Source organism: Myxocyprinus asiaticus, chromosome 44, assembly GCF_019703515.2.
Source record: "Myxocyprinus asiaticus isolate MX2 ecotype Aquarium Trade chromosome 44, UBuf_Myxa_2, whole genome shotgun sequence".
In the NCBI taxonomy this organism is placed as follows: Eukaryota; Metazoa; Chordata; class Actinopteri; order Cypriniformes; family Catostomidae; genus Myxocyprinus; species Myxocyprinus asiaticus.
The window spans coordinates 20,012,670-20,029,609 of record NC_059387.1 but is presented as its reverse complement, the minus strand read 5'-3'; the positions used below and the strand labels follow the sequence as shown (position 1 = coordinate 20,029,609).

Sequence of the window (16,940 nt, the reverse complement as noted above, 5' to 3'; positions counted from 1 at the left end):
TGAAATGAACACTTGAGCTAAAACAAGGATGTTTATTCCCTTTCAAAACAATCCCCTGGGGCCGGTTGCATAAACATAGCCATTAACTTAAGAATTTGTCTAACAATTAGTCTGACTAGCTAAAGAAGCCATAGAAAGCCTGTTGCATAAAACAAGCTCACAGTTGTCTTTAGTAAGACAGTCTAATTGCCATTGCATTGTGGGAAAAGTAAGACACTGAACAGCTTAAATAAAATAGCCGACAGTGGGCTCTCAATTCAGTTTTCATTGCTGGAAAATATTTGCTTATTAGAAGAATGCAATGCTTCAAAATCGATTGTAATGAACAAATGTAGTGATTTTAAGTTTTGTTACAATCGTAGAAGTCAAATCTTCTTCAAAGTCTCAACTCAAGCCCCTTCTATCCCTCAACTGAAGCCCCCACAAGCTCAGCTGACAGTTGCTTTCCATGGCAACATGGAATGTAAACGAAAGTTAGCCTATGGGTCTGCAGTCTTACATTTTTGTCTTAGGGTGTGTTCACACTTGGCAGGTTTGGTTCGATTAAAACGAAATCTGGTGCAATTGCTCTGTTAGTGCGGTTCATTTGAACAAGTGTGAACGCTGCCATCCGAACCTTGGTGTGCACCAAACAAGCAGACTGAGACCCTCTGAATAGTGGGTCTCGGTCCGCTTCCAAACGAACTCTGGTGCGGTTCGACTGATATATGAAGCATGGACCAAAGACGTCTAAATGGACCAATAACAGGATGTGATGTCACAAGATGTGACCCTAAAAATCATGTGATTTTATAAAATAGAGCGGTAAGAATGGTGTACGCAAAACAAAATGAGCAGAGGACAAACATGGAGCAATGAGGAGGTAAAGTTCCTTATTAACATTATTAACATTAACAAGTGTTCAAAATGTTCATTTAATAGGTTAAGGTAAAGTGGGTCCAACGAGCACATTTAGCCCAGCAGCCAGCGTTGTTTTGGATATTCGCAAGTTCCATTGCAAAATATATGTCATAAAAGCTGTCCAATCAGTTTGTGACCTTATCCTTATGCCTTTTGTTTTGTATCTGTAGGTTCGGTGTTAAAAATGCCAGTGTGAACACTAAGCGAACCAGGACTAAATGTATCATTTTCTTTTTTGGTCCAGACCAAGAGAACCAAGAGAACCGAACTACAAGTGTGAACACACACTTAAATTAGACCGATCTAAGGGGCCATTTACACGACAACCTTTTCAACTAAAAACGGAAAACTTTTTATGCGTTTTGGCTATTTGTTTACACGACAACAGCGTTTTGGGGCCTGAAAACGCAAACTTTTAAAAACGGGTTTCAAAGTGCAAGTTTTTGAAAACGAAGCTCTTATCGTCTCCGTGTAAACATAAAAAACGCAAATTTGTGAAAACAATGACATCATGTGCACGCGTATTACGTGTTATATAAAAAATTATGGATTGATGGGCATCAATTTGAGATATATAATTATCAATATGAATACTGGTGTCTGTGCAAATAACAATAATCAACAATTTATTCATTTGGAGTGTTTTGTATGCAGTGTGAACATTGTACATTAGGCAGAACCTGCAATTTGAAAATCTTGAAATTAATGTATGGATTCAGATGGGAAAAATGTATTTGTATTTTAAATGCTATTTATTGATTTACTTAATTTTATTTGATGTACCTTTACCCTGCAATTCATTCACCCACCACTTATGTATATAGCCTATAGACAGAGATGTGTTGCCATGTACAGTATTCAAAGATATGCTTAGAATATGAAAACATGAGGCAGTGAAAATGCATGTTAGACCCAGTGTACACAAGACCTTTCTCTCCGTCAGATATCCAAAACCAGTCAACATCAACAGCTTGTTATGTTAACTTACTCTCCTACCAGCCCAAGAGTCAGCAGGGTGAATACAGAAGAAGGCAGGAGACGAAGTGATGGTAAATATGAGCAGAGTTTATTGAATAATCTTGAGAGTTCAGTCTATAGGCATGTGCGTGAGTGACTTCAAAACAACAGTGGCGGAATACAGGACTGTGTTTGTGCTGCTCAAGATATTGAGTTTATTGACGCTTCTCCAGCAAAGTGTAGATTTACTGCATCACTACTATGACCAGCGATCGCCATCTTCATTGTTTGTATTCACCGCTCTGTGGAAGAATGCTTATGTGTGCAGGCGCGTAGTGTTTCTTTACAAAGTGACATCGCCAACTACTGGCCTGGCATGCATAATACAGCGTTTTAGTCGTTTTCGCGGATCTGTTTGAACGGGGATCATTTTGACAACGTTGTCGTCTGTACGTGAAACTTTTCAAAAACGCAAAGGAAAAACTTTTCAGTTTTTAGTACATCGTTGTCGTGTAAATGTACCCTAAGTTTTTATGCAACTGACTGAAAAAGTTAAGACCAAAATTTTAGACAGCTAACTGGTAAGACTAGTCTAAAACAGTTTTATGCAACAGGCCCCAGGGCAGATTAAAAATTCATAAACACTTTTTGCCCTTTTCCCCACACAATGTTATCTTATGGCATCAAAACACTTTAACCATAGTGCATGACTTAAAATGAAAGGTGATATATTTTAACGTTTGCATTACATTACCAACTACATTAATAAGCTTGTTCAAGCATGGTCAAAACTGTGCAGTAGCTTAACTGATAGAGTGTTGCACTTGTGATGCAAAGGACCAAGGTACGAGTCCTGAAAAGCACACAAATCGACATGTGAGCCAAAATTCTCATAGAAGCACAACAAAATGACATGGTTGCTTCAGCAATTGCTTCTTTCATCTCACATTTGCTTTTTATGACACTATCAGTTAGGTTTAGGTTTAAGGTTTAGGGAAGGGAGGAAGGTTTTGTTGATTTAAAACTTGATAGAGCTTTAACCTTAAAAACCCTGTTTGGGAGAAAACTTGTAGTGCCAGTGGACATTTAAACAGTGGACATTTCACCTCAGAACTGCCGTAATACATGGCAAAATGTCTCTTGGCAAAAATGTTACCACAATCACATAATTTTCATGAGATCAGGATGTAAAAAGAAGTGTGTACAAATGAGCAGGTTTAAATCAATTTAATTTAGCGAACTAAGGGGGTCTGTTATTTTCTTAGCCTTTAGCTATCATTATCTGAAACCTCCCACTCTCAGATCTATATTAAGTTGTTACATAAGTCATTCTAGGGATATCTCAGAAAAGACTTCCTCTGAGAATTGCCAAACACTGGTGTTGGCTCATCTGATAGCCAGACAATTGTGGGGCATGCCAAGTAACTGCCAGTTAGCACGCCTGGTATTTTACATAAAATAGGCCTATGTGCAAAGAACAAGTTTCAAGAACAAATTTTCTCAAAGAACAAACTAGCTGTGAAGGTACAGTAAATTGATCGGAACTAGCTAACCCTTGTCTGGATTCAAAAAAAGCAACTTATCCACCATTGTTTCCTTTTTTTTAAGCTCTCTGGAATTCCTCCACCAGGAAATGTTGTTTACAACAGAGGGCACAGAGCCCAGGCTCTAACGTCACAGTCCCCCTCCTGGCAATACCTCCAGACCAGTTCCACCGGGGAGCCATATTGTCTGGAATGGACCCCCTTCATCTAATTCTCACAAACACAAAATGCCCTCTGTTCAGCATGGCACCGATCCTCTGGGACTTCCAGGCAATGAAATACCACCTCCCAACAACCATTGTCCTCAACCGTGGACTGTTGTTATCGTCTAGGTTCACTTCATTTTAGGCTTCCTTAGTTTAGCCCACAGCCTAAATTATTGGTTATCTCTGGACATTAAGGAATTCTCTTTGGGCATTACTACGGAAAATGATCATTTGAAAGCGATCAGTCATAGACCTACAGTGGCACCCATGGAGCCTTTGATCCTTGAGAGAACTGTGCGTGAGATTTCCCAGTGACTTGGCCTCCGAAACACACTCAGGGGGTACAACACTAAGCTTTCATCTCAAAAGAAGCACTTTTTCAACTCTTTCAGAATGTATAATGCAGTTTAGAGGGGGCAGTAAAGCACTTTGAAATGTGTTGGGTGGAACTGCAAACCTATTGAGAATAATTTAAATGAAGTACACCAGCACTCAGTTAAAGTGATGAGGTTGCAAAAGAGTTACAAATCAGCCAATTATACCATGGCAGAGGATTTTAGAACATCTTTTAATTCAACATTTCCAAATGACAAACAATAACTGAAAATTCTTCTTCTTCTTTTTTTTTATTTAATGAAACAAAATCGTGTTTAAGTCGTATTTCATTTTGTCCGACTGAAAGTGAAATCCTGCGCCAACATGGGAACCACCTGTGACAGTCTACAAGTGTGGAATACTAGCATGTGAATGTACACTACCGTTCAAAAGTTTGGGGTCACTTGCCTGAAATGTTTCTCATGATCTTAAAAATCTTTTGATCTGAAGGCATATGCTTAAATGTTTGAAATTAGTTTTGTAGACAAAAATATAATTGTGCCAACATATTTATTTTATTACAAAACTAAAATTTTATAAAAACATTAAAAAAAAAAGTTTCTGAAATTGATGACTTGGACCGAATAATTACGAAAAGCAGCCAATAAGTGCCCAGCATATAGATGGAAACTCCTTCAATACTGTTTAAAAAGCATCCCAGGGTGATACCTCAAGAAGTTGGTTGAGAAAATGCCAAGAGTACATTTCTGCAAAATCTTGGCAAACTGTGGCCACTTTGGAGATGCTAAAATATAACACAGTTTTGATTTATTTTGGATTTTTTTTTTTAGTCACAATATAATTCCCATATTTCCACTTCTATTATCCCATAGTTGTGATGACTTTACTATTATTCTAAAATGTGAAGAAAAAAAAAAAAAAGAAAGAAAGAATGAGTAAGTGACCCTAAACTTTTGAATGGTAGTGTACATTATGGGTGGGAACATGGGTCTTGAAACACAGGGATGTCAATCATGACCATACCATCTGGTGGTTCATTGAGGCTCTAATATACCGCAAAATACGATCATTCATTTCAGAGTGGTAACTCTGAAAGAATACCATTGTGTACCAATTCATACTTTAACTTCTGCTCAATTTTAGATGAATTAACATCAAAGTATATGTGCATAACTGGCCACTAGTTTCCTTAACTGCAGAATATTTTCTTTGTGTCTGAAATGCATGGCTGCATTATTTTAAACCACTTAATTTCCTTCCTGTCTTTACATCCTTTAATCCACCAGTCCAGGCAGAAATTACATTAGTTGATGTGCCAGTGAATGAGCTTTTTATTCTGAATCCACCTGCGCTCTCTAAGTTCTGGCTCAGACTCAGTTAAAGGCATTTACCTACAAACTTGCTAACTGAGCCTTACTGCAGCAAATCATGGACAGATGCATCACTGGTTAAGACATCCATTATGAAAATGATAATTATACACAAAATGATAACATGTTGCATGTCGAAGATTGTTCCTGTTTGAGATTTAACTCTGTACAACAAAAATGTCTTATTTATATAAAGCTGAAATGATCCCATCTATATGTAAATCAACAAAATGTTACATATAGAAATGTCATATTCATAAACAGGCTACAAATGATCTAAATAGCCAAACTATTAATGATAACTAATAACTATCTAAATATATATTTTTTTAAGTAATTCACCAAAGAAATCAACCTGTCTTCAGCAATTTGTTGTATGACTTGCAGAAATGTTCGAACTACACTTAGTGCTGATGAGCATACCTTGGACTATTTAAAATACTTTATTTCATGTGCTTGCAGTTTTCCAAGTAATATGGTAATTTAATTACACTGTAAACCCTAAAGTTGTCATTACTGAAAATCAAGTTGTCTTAATTAAGTATTACTTGAAATGTCAAGTTTCGGACTCATAACGCAAATATTTAAGTTCACTGAACTTATTTTTCTTAAAAATACATAGACTTAAGATTTGAAGTGTTAATAACTCAAACTACTGAGTACAAAATTGAGGCTACGGGGAATACCCACAATCCCTTGTTGCTTGAATAATGTTTCCTTGGTCAGAGGGAACAGATTGCGGAATTTAAATAATTGTTATTAAGAATTCATAGATGTTTTAGCTCTTTTGTTGTATTATTTATGCTTTGTTGCAAATAGTTGTTTGGTGTAATGTCACCATTAGGGTGATCTGTGTCTCTTTGGTCAAGCTGGACCCTGGTCACACTATCTCAGTTCCCTTTGTGCATGTGCAGCTGAAGTGCATATATGCATTTCTGTAAATTATTATTTAATAACTGACCTAGAATCAGTTATCATCTTTATTTGAGCTGTGCTGTTGTTTGAGCTAAAATTGAATCAATTCAATTAAAATGTACAACAGTAGAAACAACAATATTTAAATTCAAATCTGAGTTAAGTCTACTTGCATGTAGTTGACTCAACTTAAATAGTTATGTTAATTGAACTTAAATAGTCAAGTTTGGGGAGACCCCATTACTCAATGGAATTGAGGGAACAAGTTTCTAATAATCCAATTTATTAGGGTTTTCAGTGTACACTGGTGATTTTCAAGAGCTTCAGATTTTGCATATTTCTTCTAAATCAAAAGGAGGTGGACAAGTGTGAGGCACAATCCAAACACTGCCTAAACAGAAGAAGAAAAAGAAAGAAAAATAAAGATTCACATGTAAAATTGAGACAAGTGAATCTTTACTTTTCCTTAATAGATAGAGCAACAAACCAAAGCGATCAGCTGGATTGACAGGGGTGTCACAGTCTGGGTTTTGAGGTTCACCACCAGACATCTGCTGCTGCTTTTTCACTCCCTGCATAATAAATAGACGCGTTCAGTCGTTCTATATAGCCCACCTCCACAGACGCGACAAAGCTTCAGCTCTCCCATTATAATAAATGAAGCTGTCTACTGTAGAGGGTCGTTCAGACTAAATAAATCGACACTGCGTCTAAAAAACGCGGCACTTCTGCGTGAGACGCGGCGCAAAGACGTCCACCAAGCGCATGTTTATTTTAAAATATAATTGAAAAACAGCGAAGACGGAAGAAAAAACGCGTTGCGTGTTAATGGCCCCGAAGTTTGCATAGTGAAACGGGAATGTTTTCGGCGCTGCGATTAGACAGCCAAAATGATGCGCGCGCTTGCGGTGTAGAAACCTTCCTTGATTAAAACTGAGCGCTAATTGTCACGTTGAAACAGTGTAGATGGGGAGTTATCCATTTTAACCAGAACTACAAGTAGCCTATTATGGATTTCAAAATATGAAGTAAAATAGTTACCCACGGCGCACTTACCGAAAGAAACTCCAGCGTCCCAACATAATCCCGTTCGGTCTTTAAAAGTTCGTTCAAAACGCAAACACGTAAACGAAGCTGTTTCTCCAAATCTTTCCCGCTTTCTGCTCTGTGTTCAGCTTTGCTCTCCTCAGTCATGTTGATTGTCTTCTTTAAAAAGTCTTATGAAGTTGCAAAAGGAACGGTTTAAATGAAGTGATGCTGTCCGGAGGTTTGAAACATGATGAAAAGCATTGGGCAAAATTCACCAGAACTAATGAATTGAATTCACAGACAAACGAAAACTCAGCTAATGGGATTTAAAGTCAGCATCAAAGTTCAACACTACTCTGTACGTCTGAGAAAAGTGTAGTAATGGCTTTTGAACGTCAATCAAAAACTTTGGTCCATGTGACTCCCAAGACCTTCATCCTAAATCCAGCCTCCCTCTAGCATGAAAAGGACAGGAAATAAATGGCTGGGAATTCGTTCCAGCACAGTGGGGAAATGATGATGACATTGGGGGTAATTACAATGCAAGACTTTCCCAGACTCCAGTATTAGTTACATTACTTTAAAAAACTGAGTGAGATGAGTTATGTAATGAAGTGTAATTATGTAATAGCTTACAATGTTTAATTATTATTATTATTATTATTTTAAATCATCATAAAAAATAAAACAAATTCATTTAAACTACTTTGGTATGTATGTTATCCTGACTATAATAATAAATATGTGTGTGAGTAATTTAAATGATCTCTTGTTTCTGTGTTTAATTTATTAAAACTATAGGAACATCTACAATAATTAATCACACATGTCATCCTATAGTCTATGATTGGGGGGGTTTGTTATTTCAGCCTTGTCTGTTGCGTTCCCTTAAATTAGTTCTCTTGGACATAAAAGCTAGTAAAAGTAGGCTAAAGAAAGAAAAAGATATTAATAAATTATTCAGCCGTTCAATTATTTTCCGTCATATGCCATCAAAGTGTCAAACAGAATGACGTGCCTCAGTGAATCTGCGTTTCTTGCTTTCCCTTAAAATAAAATAATTAAAGAGTAAGAGATTTAGAAAGTGATGAAGAGAGAGTGTCTTGGTGGAAGCCTGAATGTGAAACAGAACTGAAGTGCACTTTATAGTCTCTTTCACCTAGGCCTTTATGCACAGACCCTTATGTTTCCCTAAAAAGTAAGGCTCTAAAAATCAGACTAAGTGAGTTTCTAAAATTGCCCTCTATACACAAATGAATACTCAATGAAAAAAAAAATTACATAAATGACTTTTGGAACTTTAACTTGTGGGACAGTTGAATTCACTTTGTTATTTGAGTGCCCGCATGCAATTAGCTTGACAATATGATATTTGACTCAAGCATGGAAGTCTCTTGAGATGTGGTCCTTGCTTTTGTAGTCTCAGCATCAGTCTGCCATGTCTTCCCTGTACGGACTCAGTGTTTGCCCTGTCAAATTAATACAGCTCAATAAAATTTAATCAGCAGAGCCAAATAATCAATATTCCAAAGTTATTGACTCTCACAGAGCACAATATACTCTGAAGGAGTACTGGAGTGGTCGAAACTGAGGCCATCAACCTGCTTGGGTTAAAAAAGTAATGAGCCATGTTTAGTTTATGAAGGCATCAGAGAAAGCAGCATCAATGCTGAATGAGGGAGAAGATGAGACCACACTACTTATCAGACGCTGCCCTCTAGTGTTAAAGAAAAACAAGTCTTTATAATTTGGACGAGATGGGCCAGACTCCCTTCATTGTGTTAGATCTAGTCTCTCTCTCTCTCTCTCTCTCTCTCTCTCTCTCTCTCTCTCTCTCTCTCTCTCTCTCTCTAGGTTTATACTCCATCTCATATAAACTCTAAAAAATGGGTTGTTTTGGCCCAGCCGCTGTATAAATATGGGACAGAACACACGTTGGGCTTATCTAACCCAGCAAGCTGGGTTGTTATTTTAACCGAGCAAAATGGGTTGTTTATTCAACCCAATTGTTGGTTCATTTTTACAGGAATGCTGGGTTAATTTGATATCATAAGTGGGTTAATATTTTCAGGTTGTTTTATCCTCTGAAAATGTAAAATAAACCACATTATAAACAAATGTGTCCACAGAGTAGCTCCTTTGTTTTTTATTAAAACATTTTTCAGGACATGCAGTAATAACTACATTTAACGTCTATAATCAATAAAGACTCAAGACCTTGTACAACAATAAAACAATAAAATCACAATAAATTTCCATTTATAAATACTGTAATCCTAATGCATTCAAAACAATAAGCATCCGTTTTATTATCAATGTTTATTTCAATACAAGTGTCTATTAGAAGAAAAGCTATGTAAGAAATGTATTAAAATGTATGACACTCTAAAATACACTACCTCAGTGCCACAAGTATAATATTGTGGCATTAATAAAATTAAATTAAATAAAAAAGATTTAGAAAAGATCAATATGTAAATATCCATATTCATAAAAACTCCTTTGTTACAGCAGGTAAACATATAATTATTCTCTGTATAATTATTAATCGTCGTAAAACATAGAGAGAACGAGGGAATGAGAGAACAAGACCTCCAAAGAAATGTGTTTTAAAACAGATAAAACAGAATATAAATTATTGCAGTCATCAAACATTTTATTTGAAAATCATGTTACAACTATATAGTCCATTGTCTGCTTTTTTAAAAATATAATATATAGACAATTCTAAAGTAAATCCTTTCTCTCTTGCTCCCCAATCCCCCCCCCCCCCACCCCCAAAACATGAGGTAGAATAGTACCAAGTTTTATCTACTTTTTCCAAGTAGAAAAGTAACAGAGCACCTCAACTCAACAAGCCACATGACTTGAGGTATCATTTGTGCCCACAGCAACAGCACTTAAGTTTAACAATAAGGTTATGTGTAATTGTAAATGTGATGCTTAGCCCTATTATGCCACATGTATCATATTTGACAAATGACTTTAAGGCATCTAAAATACTTTCTTGAAATGCTGTTGTATACATTCTACTTCCTGCTGGTATATCTATGCCCTTCAGGAAGTAGAAAAATACATTTTAATATCATTTATGATATAGCCTCGTCATTTTAATTATTTTTTTATTTCTTTTTTCAGGTTAAGTCATTGCTGATTTTGATAAAATAACGACAAGAATAAAAACATTTTTTACTAATTTTTCACAATTAATATTAACTGAAGTGAAGCAACTTATGCTTACTTTCGAACACTGTATAATCAAAAAATGATATAGAAAATAGGCCTATGTGTATAGCATTTCATGATGTATTATGCCCACCATAATAATAATAATAATAATAATAATAATAATTTGTATTTATATAGCACCTTTCACTATACACAAGGTCACTTTACAAAGAAGTCATTTAACAATACAAAAAAATTAAAGCAAAACTAAACAAATAATCAGTCAACAAAAACAACAATCAATTAGTAACCGGGTTATCATAACACAAAGCAAAAAGGTGAGTTTTGAGATTTGAAGGCAGACAAGGAAGAAAGTGCATGGAGAGAGAGTGAAAGAGAGTTCCAGAGGCGAAGGGCAACTACTGAAAAGGACCTGCCACCCATTGAAGACAACCTGAACTTAGGGATGGTGAGAAGATTAACTCCAGAGGACCGCAGAGTACGAGAGGGTGAGTAAGAAGATAGTAATTCAGAAAGCCAGAGCGGGGAAAGTCCATGTAGAGATTTATAGGTTATGGTTTGAATTTAAAATTGAATGTGATAGGATACTGGCAACCAGTGAAGTTGACGTAGTATGGGAGCGATATGGTCTGATTTCTTCATATGTGTGAGGACACTGGCAGCCAAGTTTTGAATGTACTGAAGTCGTTAGAGTTTTAGAAGGAAGACCAAAATAAAGTGAATTATAATAATCTAGCCTAGTGTTTATGAATGCATGAATAGCAGTTTTAGCATCTTTCTTGCTTAACAGAGGCAGAAGATGAGCAATATTGCATAGTTGAAAAAATTATTCTTTTGTGACATGATTAATGTGTTCTTCAAAAGTTAGTGAAGGCTCAAATATCACCCCTAGATTACGAACAGTGGGAGATGGCTGAATGAAAACACCATCTATGTTGAAGCTAAGGCTGTGTTCTGAGGAAATAAGTGAATATCAACAAGTAATATTTAATTTTTTTCAGCATTGAGTTTCAGAAAGTTGTCCAACCAGTATCTGAGGTCTGGAATAAATGCAGATAGTGATTGTGGTGGAGAAACTGATGAGGAGCAATAGCTGATATATATTTGAGTGTCATCAGCATAGCTGTGAAAGCTAAGCCCATGCATTCTCATGATTTTCCAGAAGGAGCATGTAAAATATAAAAAGGAGTGGACCAAGCACTGAACCCTGAGGAACACCATGTGAGACAGGAAATTTGTGATTCTTAAATGCAATGAAATTATGTCTGTCCGTCAGATAAGATTTGAACCATTCGAGTGCAGTGCCCGAGATGCCTACTGCTGAGAGGCGAGAGAGCAGAATGCTGTGACAAACAGTATCAAAAGCCGAGGTGAGATCCAAGAGCATAAGAATATTAAACATTCCAGTGTCTGCTGAAGAGAGAAGGTCATTAACATCCTTAAGGAGTGCAGGTTCTGTGCCACAAATAGAAGATTTTGGCCACAAATAGAAGATTTGAGTTGAGTCTATAGTTTTGTAAGACTGATGCATGCAGGCCAGGCTTCTTGAGGATGGGTTTGACAGCTGCTACTTTTAGGGCAGTGGGCACAGAACCTGATGCCAGAGAGCTTTTAATTAGGTGAAAAATAGGTGAAATGAAAAGATAGAGACAGCTTTTGAGAAATTTGTAGGGATAGGATCAAGCTGGCATGTTGAAGAATTTGATTTGCTAATCAACTCAACAATAGTGGTGGGGGTGGTTGAAGAGAAAAATGTGAAAGGTGTGACTAGGTGAGCAGTAGAACATTCAAAGAGCTGATTAGAGTCAAATAATTGGTAGATCGATTAAATTTCATTGTTAAAGAATTGGAGAAAAGATTCACATAATGCATCAGAACCTGAAGAAAATGTGTCCAGAGGCTGTTTGAGTTTTTGAAATTAATTAAATATAGTTCTGGGCTTACAAGTTGATTTAGAGATGATGAAAGTGATGTAGGAAGAGCATGCAGTGCTCAGGGCAGCTTTGTACAGTGAGTGATGATCAGCAAGGTCCAAGGCATGGAAAGTAAGACCATTTTTCTTAACAAGTCTCTCAAGACACCGACCCTTAGCTTTCAAGGAACGAAGTTCTGAGGTAAATCAGGGGGAGAAATGAGACGATGGTACAATACTAGTTTTAACCAGGGCATATCTATCTACGACTGCAGCCAGTGTGTTATTATACACATACAGAATCTCATCTGGGCTGGACAGTGTAAGAGAGGATGGAAGAAAGGAGGCACAAATAGAATCAGCAAAAGATGATTGATTAATAGATTTCAGGGTTCAATATGATATCTTTGTTTTGTTCCTTCGTTTTAGTTGAGGAATATTAAGACTAAACTCAATTAACATATGGTCTGAAAATCCACCCACAGAACCTAAAATAGAGACACCACCAAGCCCAAAGTAACAAATAAGGTCAAGTGTGTGACCACGAGAGTGTGTTGGGAAATTCACATATTTATTGAAATTAAAGAAGTCAAGAACAGATAGAAAATCACTGGCAAAAGGACAAACAGTGAAATCATTGAAAAAATGCAGTTTTTTTCAAAATTAAATAAAAACATTTCTTTTTATTGAATATTGATGGAGCAAGATAATTTGTGTGGAAAGCAATAATAATGGAAGGTGGTATTGATTAAAATGTATGTTTTTTAAATAAGTTGGTAAGGGGTCCTTTTACCACATTATGGATAAACAAAAGGTCCACAAGGGGTTATGTAGTGAAGATATAGGGCAATAGTTAAAGGGTTCAATTTGTCATTTCTATTAATTGCAATAACATTTGGCGTATCTTAAGTATTCTATACAAGCTGAACTTAGCCAGGGCCTTTCTAACTATAAGCGGTACAAGTGGGCACCTAAGGGGCCCAGCCCAGCCACCAAACCAAAGTCTTTTTTTTTTTTTTTATATATATACACTAAAAGCTGCAAGCAAGACTCAGGCATCTGTTATGGCTCAGTTAGACCTTTGTGGCCCGAGAGGGAAGGGAGAATTTAATGTTAAGAGGGGGTTAGCAGGGGACCTCCAATAGGATTTTTCTTAGGGACCCCATATGCTCAGAAACGGCCCTGGCTGAAGCCCAGGGGCCCACAAATCCCAGGGGGCCACTCTTGCGGCATTCACCACCCCATTCTCCCCGTCGGCATTCTATATATAGACAGAGAGAGAAAGAGAGAGAGAGATCAATATTTATACATATTTTTAGATATGCCGCCTGCTCTGTCAATATAAAAATCACATTAATTTTAACTAAAACAATATTATAATGAATTATTATTATTATTATTATTATTAATAATAATAATAATAATAATAATAATAATAATTAATAGAAATATAACCAATAGGGATGCTTTAAGAAATGTAAATGAAATTTAAAAAAAAAATGTGTGTATGTTACGATCAATAACTGACCCTAAAAGCCTAATGTATCAGTTAGGCTAAAAAAAACACATACCGTATTCTACTTTTTCCTGTATGTTCAATAAAACATTAAAAAAGTGACTATTATTTCAATTTCTGAAATAATAGTGAGCAACAGAGTCTTTCATTTTCTGAGGGTCAGCAGATAATGACAGAGGACCTCTCTCCACTGCAGCGGCATGATCAGTAGGACGAGTGAGAGGAACAGTCTTCTATGAAGTAAATTGTCTATCCTGCAGGGGTAATTTTGTGCTGGCTTCTGTGATCAAGCTGGAGTTGTCATTCTCATCCATTCTCTTCTCTTCAGACCAACTCTCTCTCAAGCTTAATAAGACACAGATCTTGAAGAAGAAATGTGCAGCCCTAAAACAAAGCCCAATTTCCAATAAATCAGTAAGCAGGGATGTCAACTCAGTTCCTCACAGATATGATATCCTCCTATTGTGGCTGTTTGAACAGGATATAAATATGCCATTTTATTTGATTCTCGTCCATGGCTTACACATCATCTGAGAGAGTGACCTTTCATCCCTTTTAGCACCAGTGCTTCTTTCACTGGTTTCCATTACATAATGACTTCACACAAGGTCCACTGTGACTGAGACATACAGCAGGCAATAAAAGAGTGAAAAGATTCCAGATTGCTTCGGGTAACATCTGTGGAACATGTATTATCAGCCACAGAGAAGTACAGGGATGAACAGAGTAATGAAAAGTTCTGCTTCGTCAGGCATTGATGAACGTTTCAATGGAAATCTCCTTGAGTAATTTTCTTTATGTTAATGTGCCCTTCGTGATCATGAAGTTTTTGCATGCACTAAGGATCACACAAAGACACACTGTCCCATTTAATTTGCAGTCTTGAGCAGGCCACGTGGAATGTCTCAGCTGTACAGTGCTGCTTGAACTGCAAGCGAGTACATTGACGTTTGCAGGCGGTACTAATGTTTTATTGGTGGTGCAAACTTTAGTCATTAAAAGTCAAGTATCACTTTCAAACCTCCAGTCTTGAAGCAGTTGTGTACTTAGGCTTTTTTTTTTTTTTTTTTTACTACAACAAAGATAGGAGTGATTCAGATGGTCCCTTACAGCATCCTTGCAATCTGAGTCCTCAACAAGCCAGCTTCAGTCTACCACCATCCACCCTCTGTATTTACTTAAACCTTTGTGGTCCCCTACAAACCATGAACAGGATCTGCTATGGACGTAAACCAAGCCCTGAATATGTTACTGTAGCTCGACATGTCCATATTTCCTTTAAAGACACTTCAGGCCTGTTTTTCTTGAGTGCAGAACTTTACCACTAGTCAGAAATATGATGCTTTTGGGCAGGTATTGCAGCACATGTGGGGAACTTGTTAAAGGGCTATTTTTGTAATTGCTGAACACAGCAGTTTTATGATTTCTCCTCCTCCACAATGTGGTGTCTGATTGTATGCAATTTCTGAAATATGGATTATATTAAGGGAGACAAATTATGGCAGCCACCGACAAGTAAAAGGAAAGCAAGAGCAATTTCCTCATTGAACGTAGAAGATGCCATAGCCTAACTGAAGCTTGGTTAGATGCCTGAATCGCAATCAAAGTCACTATTGTCAAACATGTTGTGCATGCAATGGAAGAATGACAGAATGTTAGTTTTAAGTTCATTTTATGAAATTATTCTATTTTTGCACAGCAGGTTCCCAGGGAGTCTTCATTTTCCACATTGAACCCACTTTCCAGGATCAGCTTTCCTGTCAGTGCCTGTCTGTGAGGGTAATTTGTTGAACAGTAATTGGGTGTTAAACAGGTGGCAGAGTGTTGACACAGGGGGAAGCATTTGAAAAATGCGCTGCTGCCATGCAATTACAAAGCCTGTAGCCTGCTAGTTCAAAACCTTTAACTTCCCAACAGATTGAAAAATACAGAATCAAACACAGGAATGCTGTAGCTGCAACTAATGAGAGCTAAACAATGCTACTCGAAACACTTGTAAGGAACGACCCATAAACTCATCTCTGTGATGATAAAATGACCAAAGGAGAAATAAAATGAAAGAATAAACATTATCCGTCACACTTTGGCCTGAAATTAAACTTAACCCTGTACTGTTTGTGCTACGGACATGAGTGGTACCTCAAATCGTGCGGCTTGTTCAAGAGATGTGCTGTTCTTGGTTTAAGCAACTGGACATCCAATTTCCATTGGTGGATAATAAAAAAGGCACACACAAAAAATCCCATAGACTTACATAGGGACCAGAGGCTTTCCCAGGAATATAATAAAGACTTGAAGGTGAGCTCATTTAAATGTAGTCAGTATACAAACACCCAGAATACCCTAAAAATGCTTTAGCACCCACCTAGAGCACAGTAGCAATTGCATAACAACATGCTAAATCCCACTCAGAACATGTATTAACTGTTTTGCAATGCCAGGGCAACCACTCAAAACATCCTAGCATCATGACAACAAGTTTTCTGTGAGCAAACACTACAATATTAAGTGGTAACCTGCAATTATTACCATAAAACACTGTTAAAACAGTTTGGAGTGTGTAATTACTATTCATTTACCTGTCAAAAAATATATATAGGCCTACACTGTAAACATTTCAGCCCACTAAAATTTTAAACTTAATTTTAATTGCTGCCTTACATTTTTTTTTAAAGTACTCATAAAACTGAGTAGAAATGACATTATATTATTGTGGCAAGTTAAATGGGTGGAAACAACGATGTTGTTATAACAACGATGAAGTAGTTGCTTACAGTGTAGGTCTATATAAAATTAATATATTTTGTAACTCAACGTTTTGCACTAAAAGAGACAATTAAAAACTCCGCAACCATGGCATCAAACTATACTGCTGGCAGCCGTGACGAGGCAGAAATTCCGCTCTTTATAAACTGCGCTGCTTCACTTGGAGCGCTTCCATGATCTCTCTCAAAAGGGATTCAGTTCCCAACCCCTCTGACACCCCGCATCACGTGACCACACTTCCAAAAACACTTTAAAAGACTCGGGATACCACCCGAATTCCCACATGAATGATTTCACACC

The 16,940-nt window shown here is 36.9% G+C and overlaps 1 protein-coding gene across 1 annotated transcript in view; it reads right to left on the bottom strand.

Annotated features, from left to right (window-relative positions):
- Window positions 1-7,625, bottom strand: part of prex2 (phosphatidylinositol-3,4,5-trisphosphate-dependent Rac exchange factor 2) — a 182,454-nt gene extending 174,829 nt beyond the window's left edge. The window contains exon 1 of the mRNA XM_051687368.1: window positions 7,285-7,625. Within this exon, the coding sequence (XP_051543328.1) occupies window positions 7,285-7,422 (138 nt within the window). The 5' untranslated portion in view covers window positions 7,423-7,625. The remainder of the gene's footprint in view (window positions 1-7,284) is intronic.
- Between the last annotated feature and the right edge of the window lie 9,315 nt (window positions 7,626-16,940).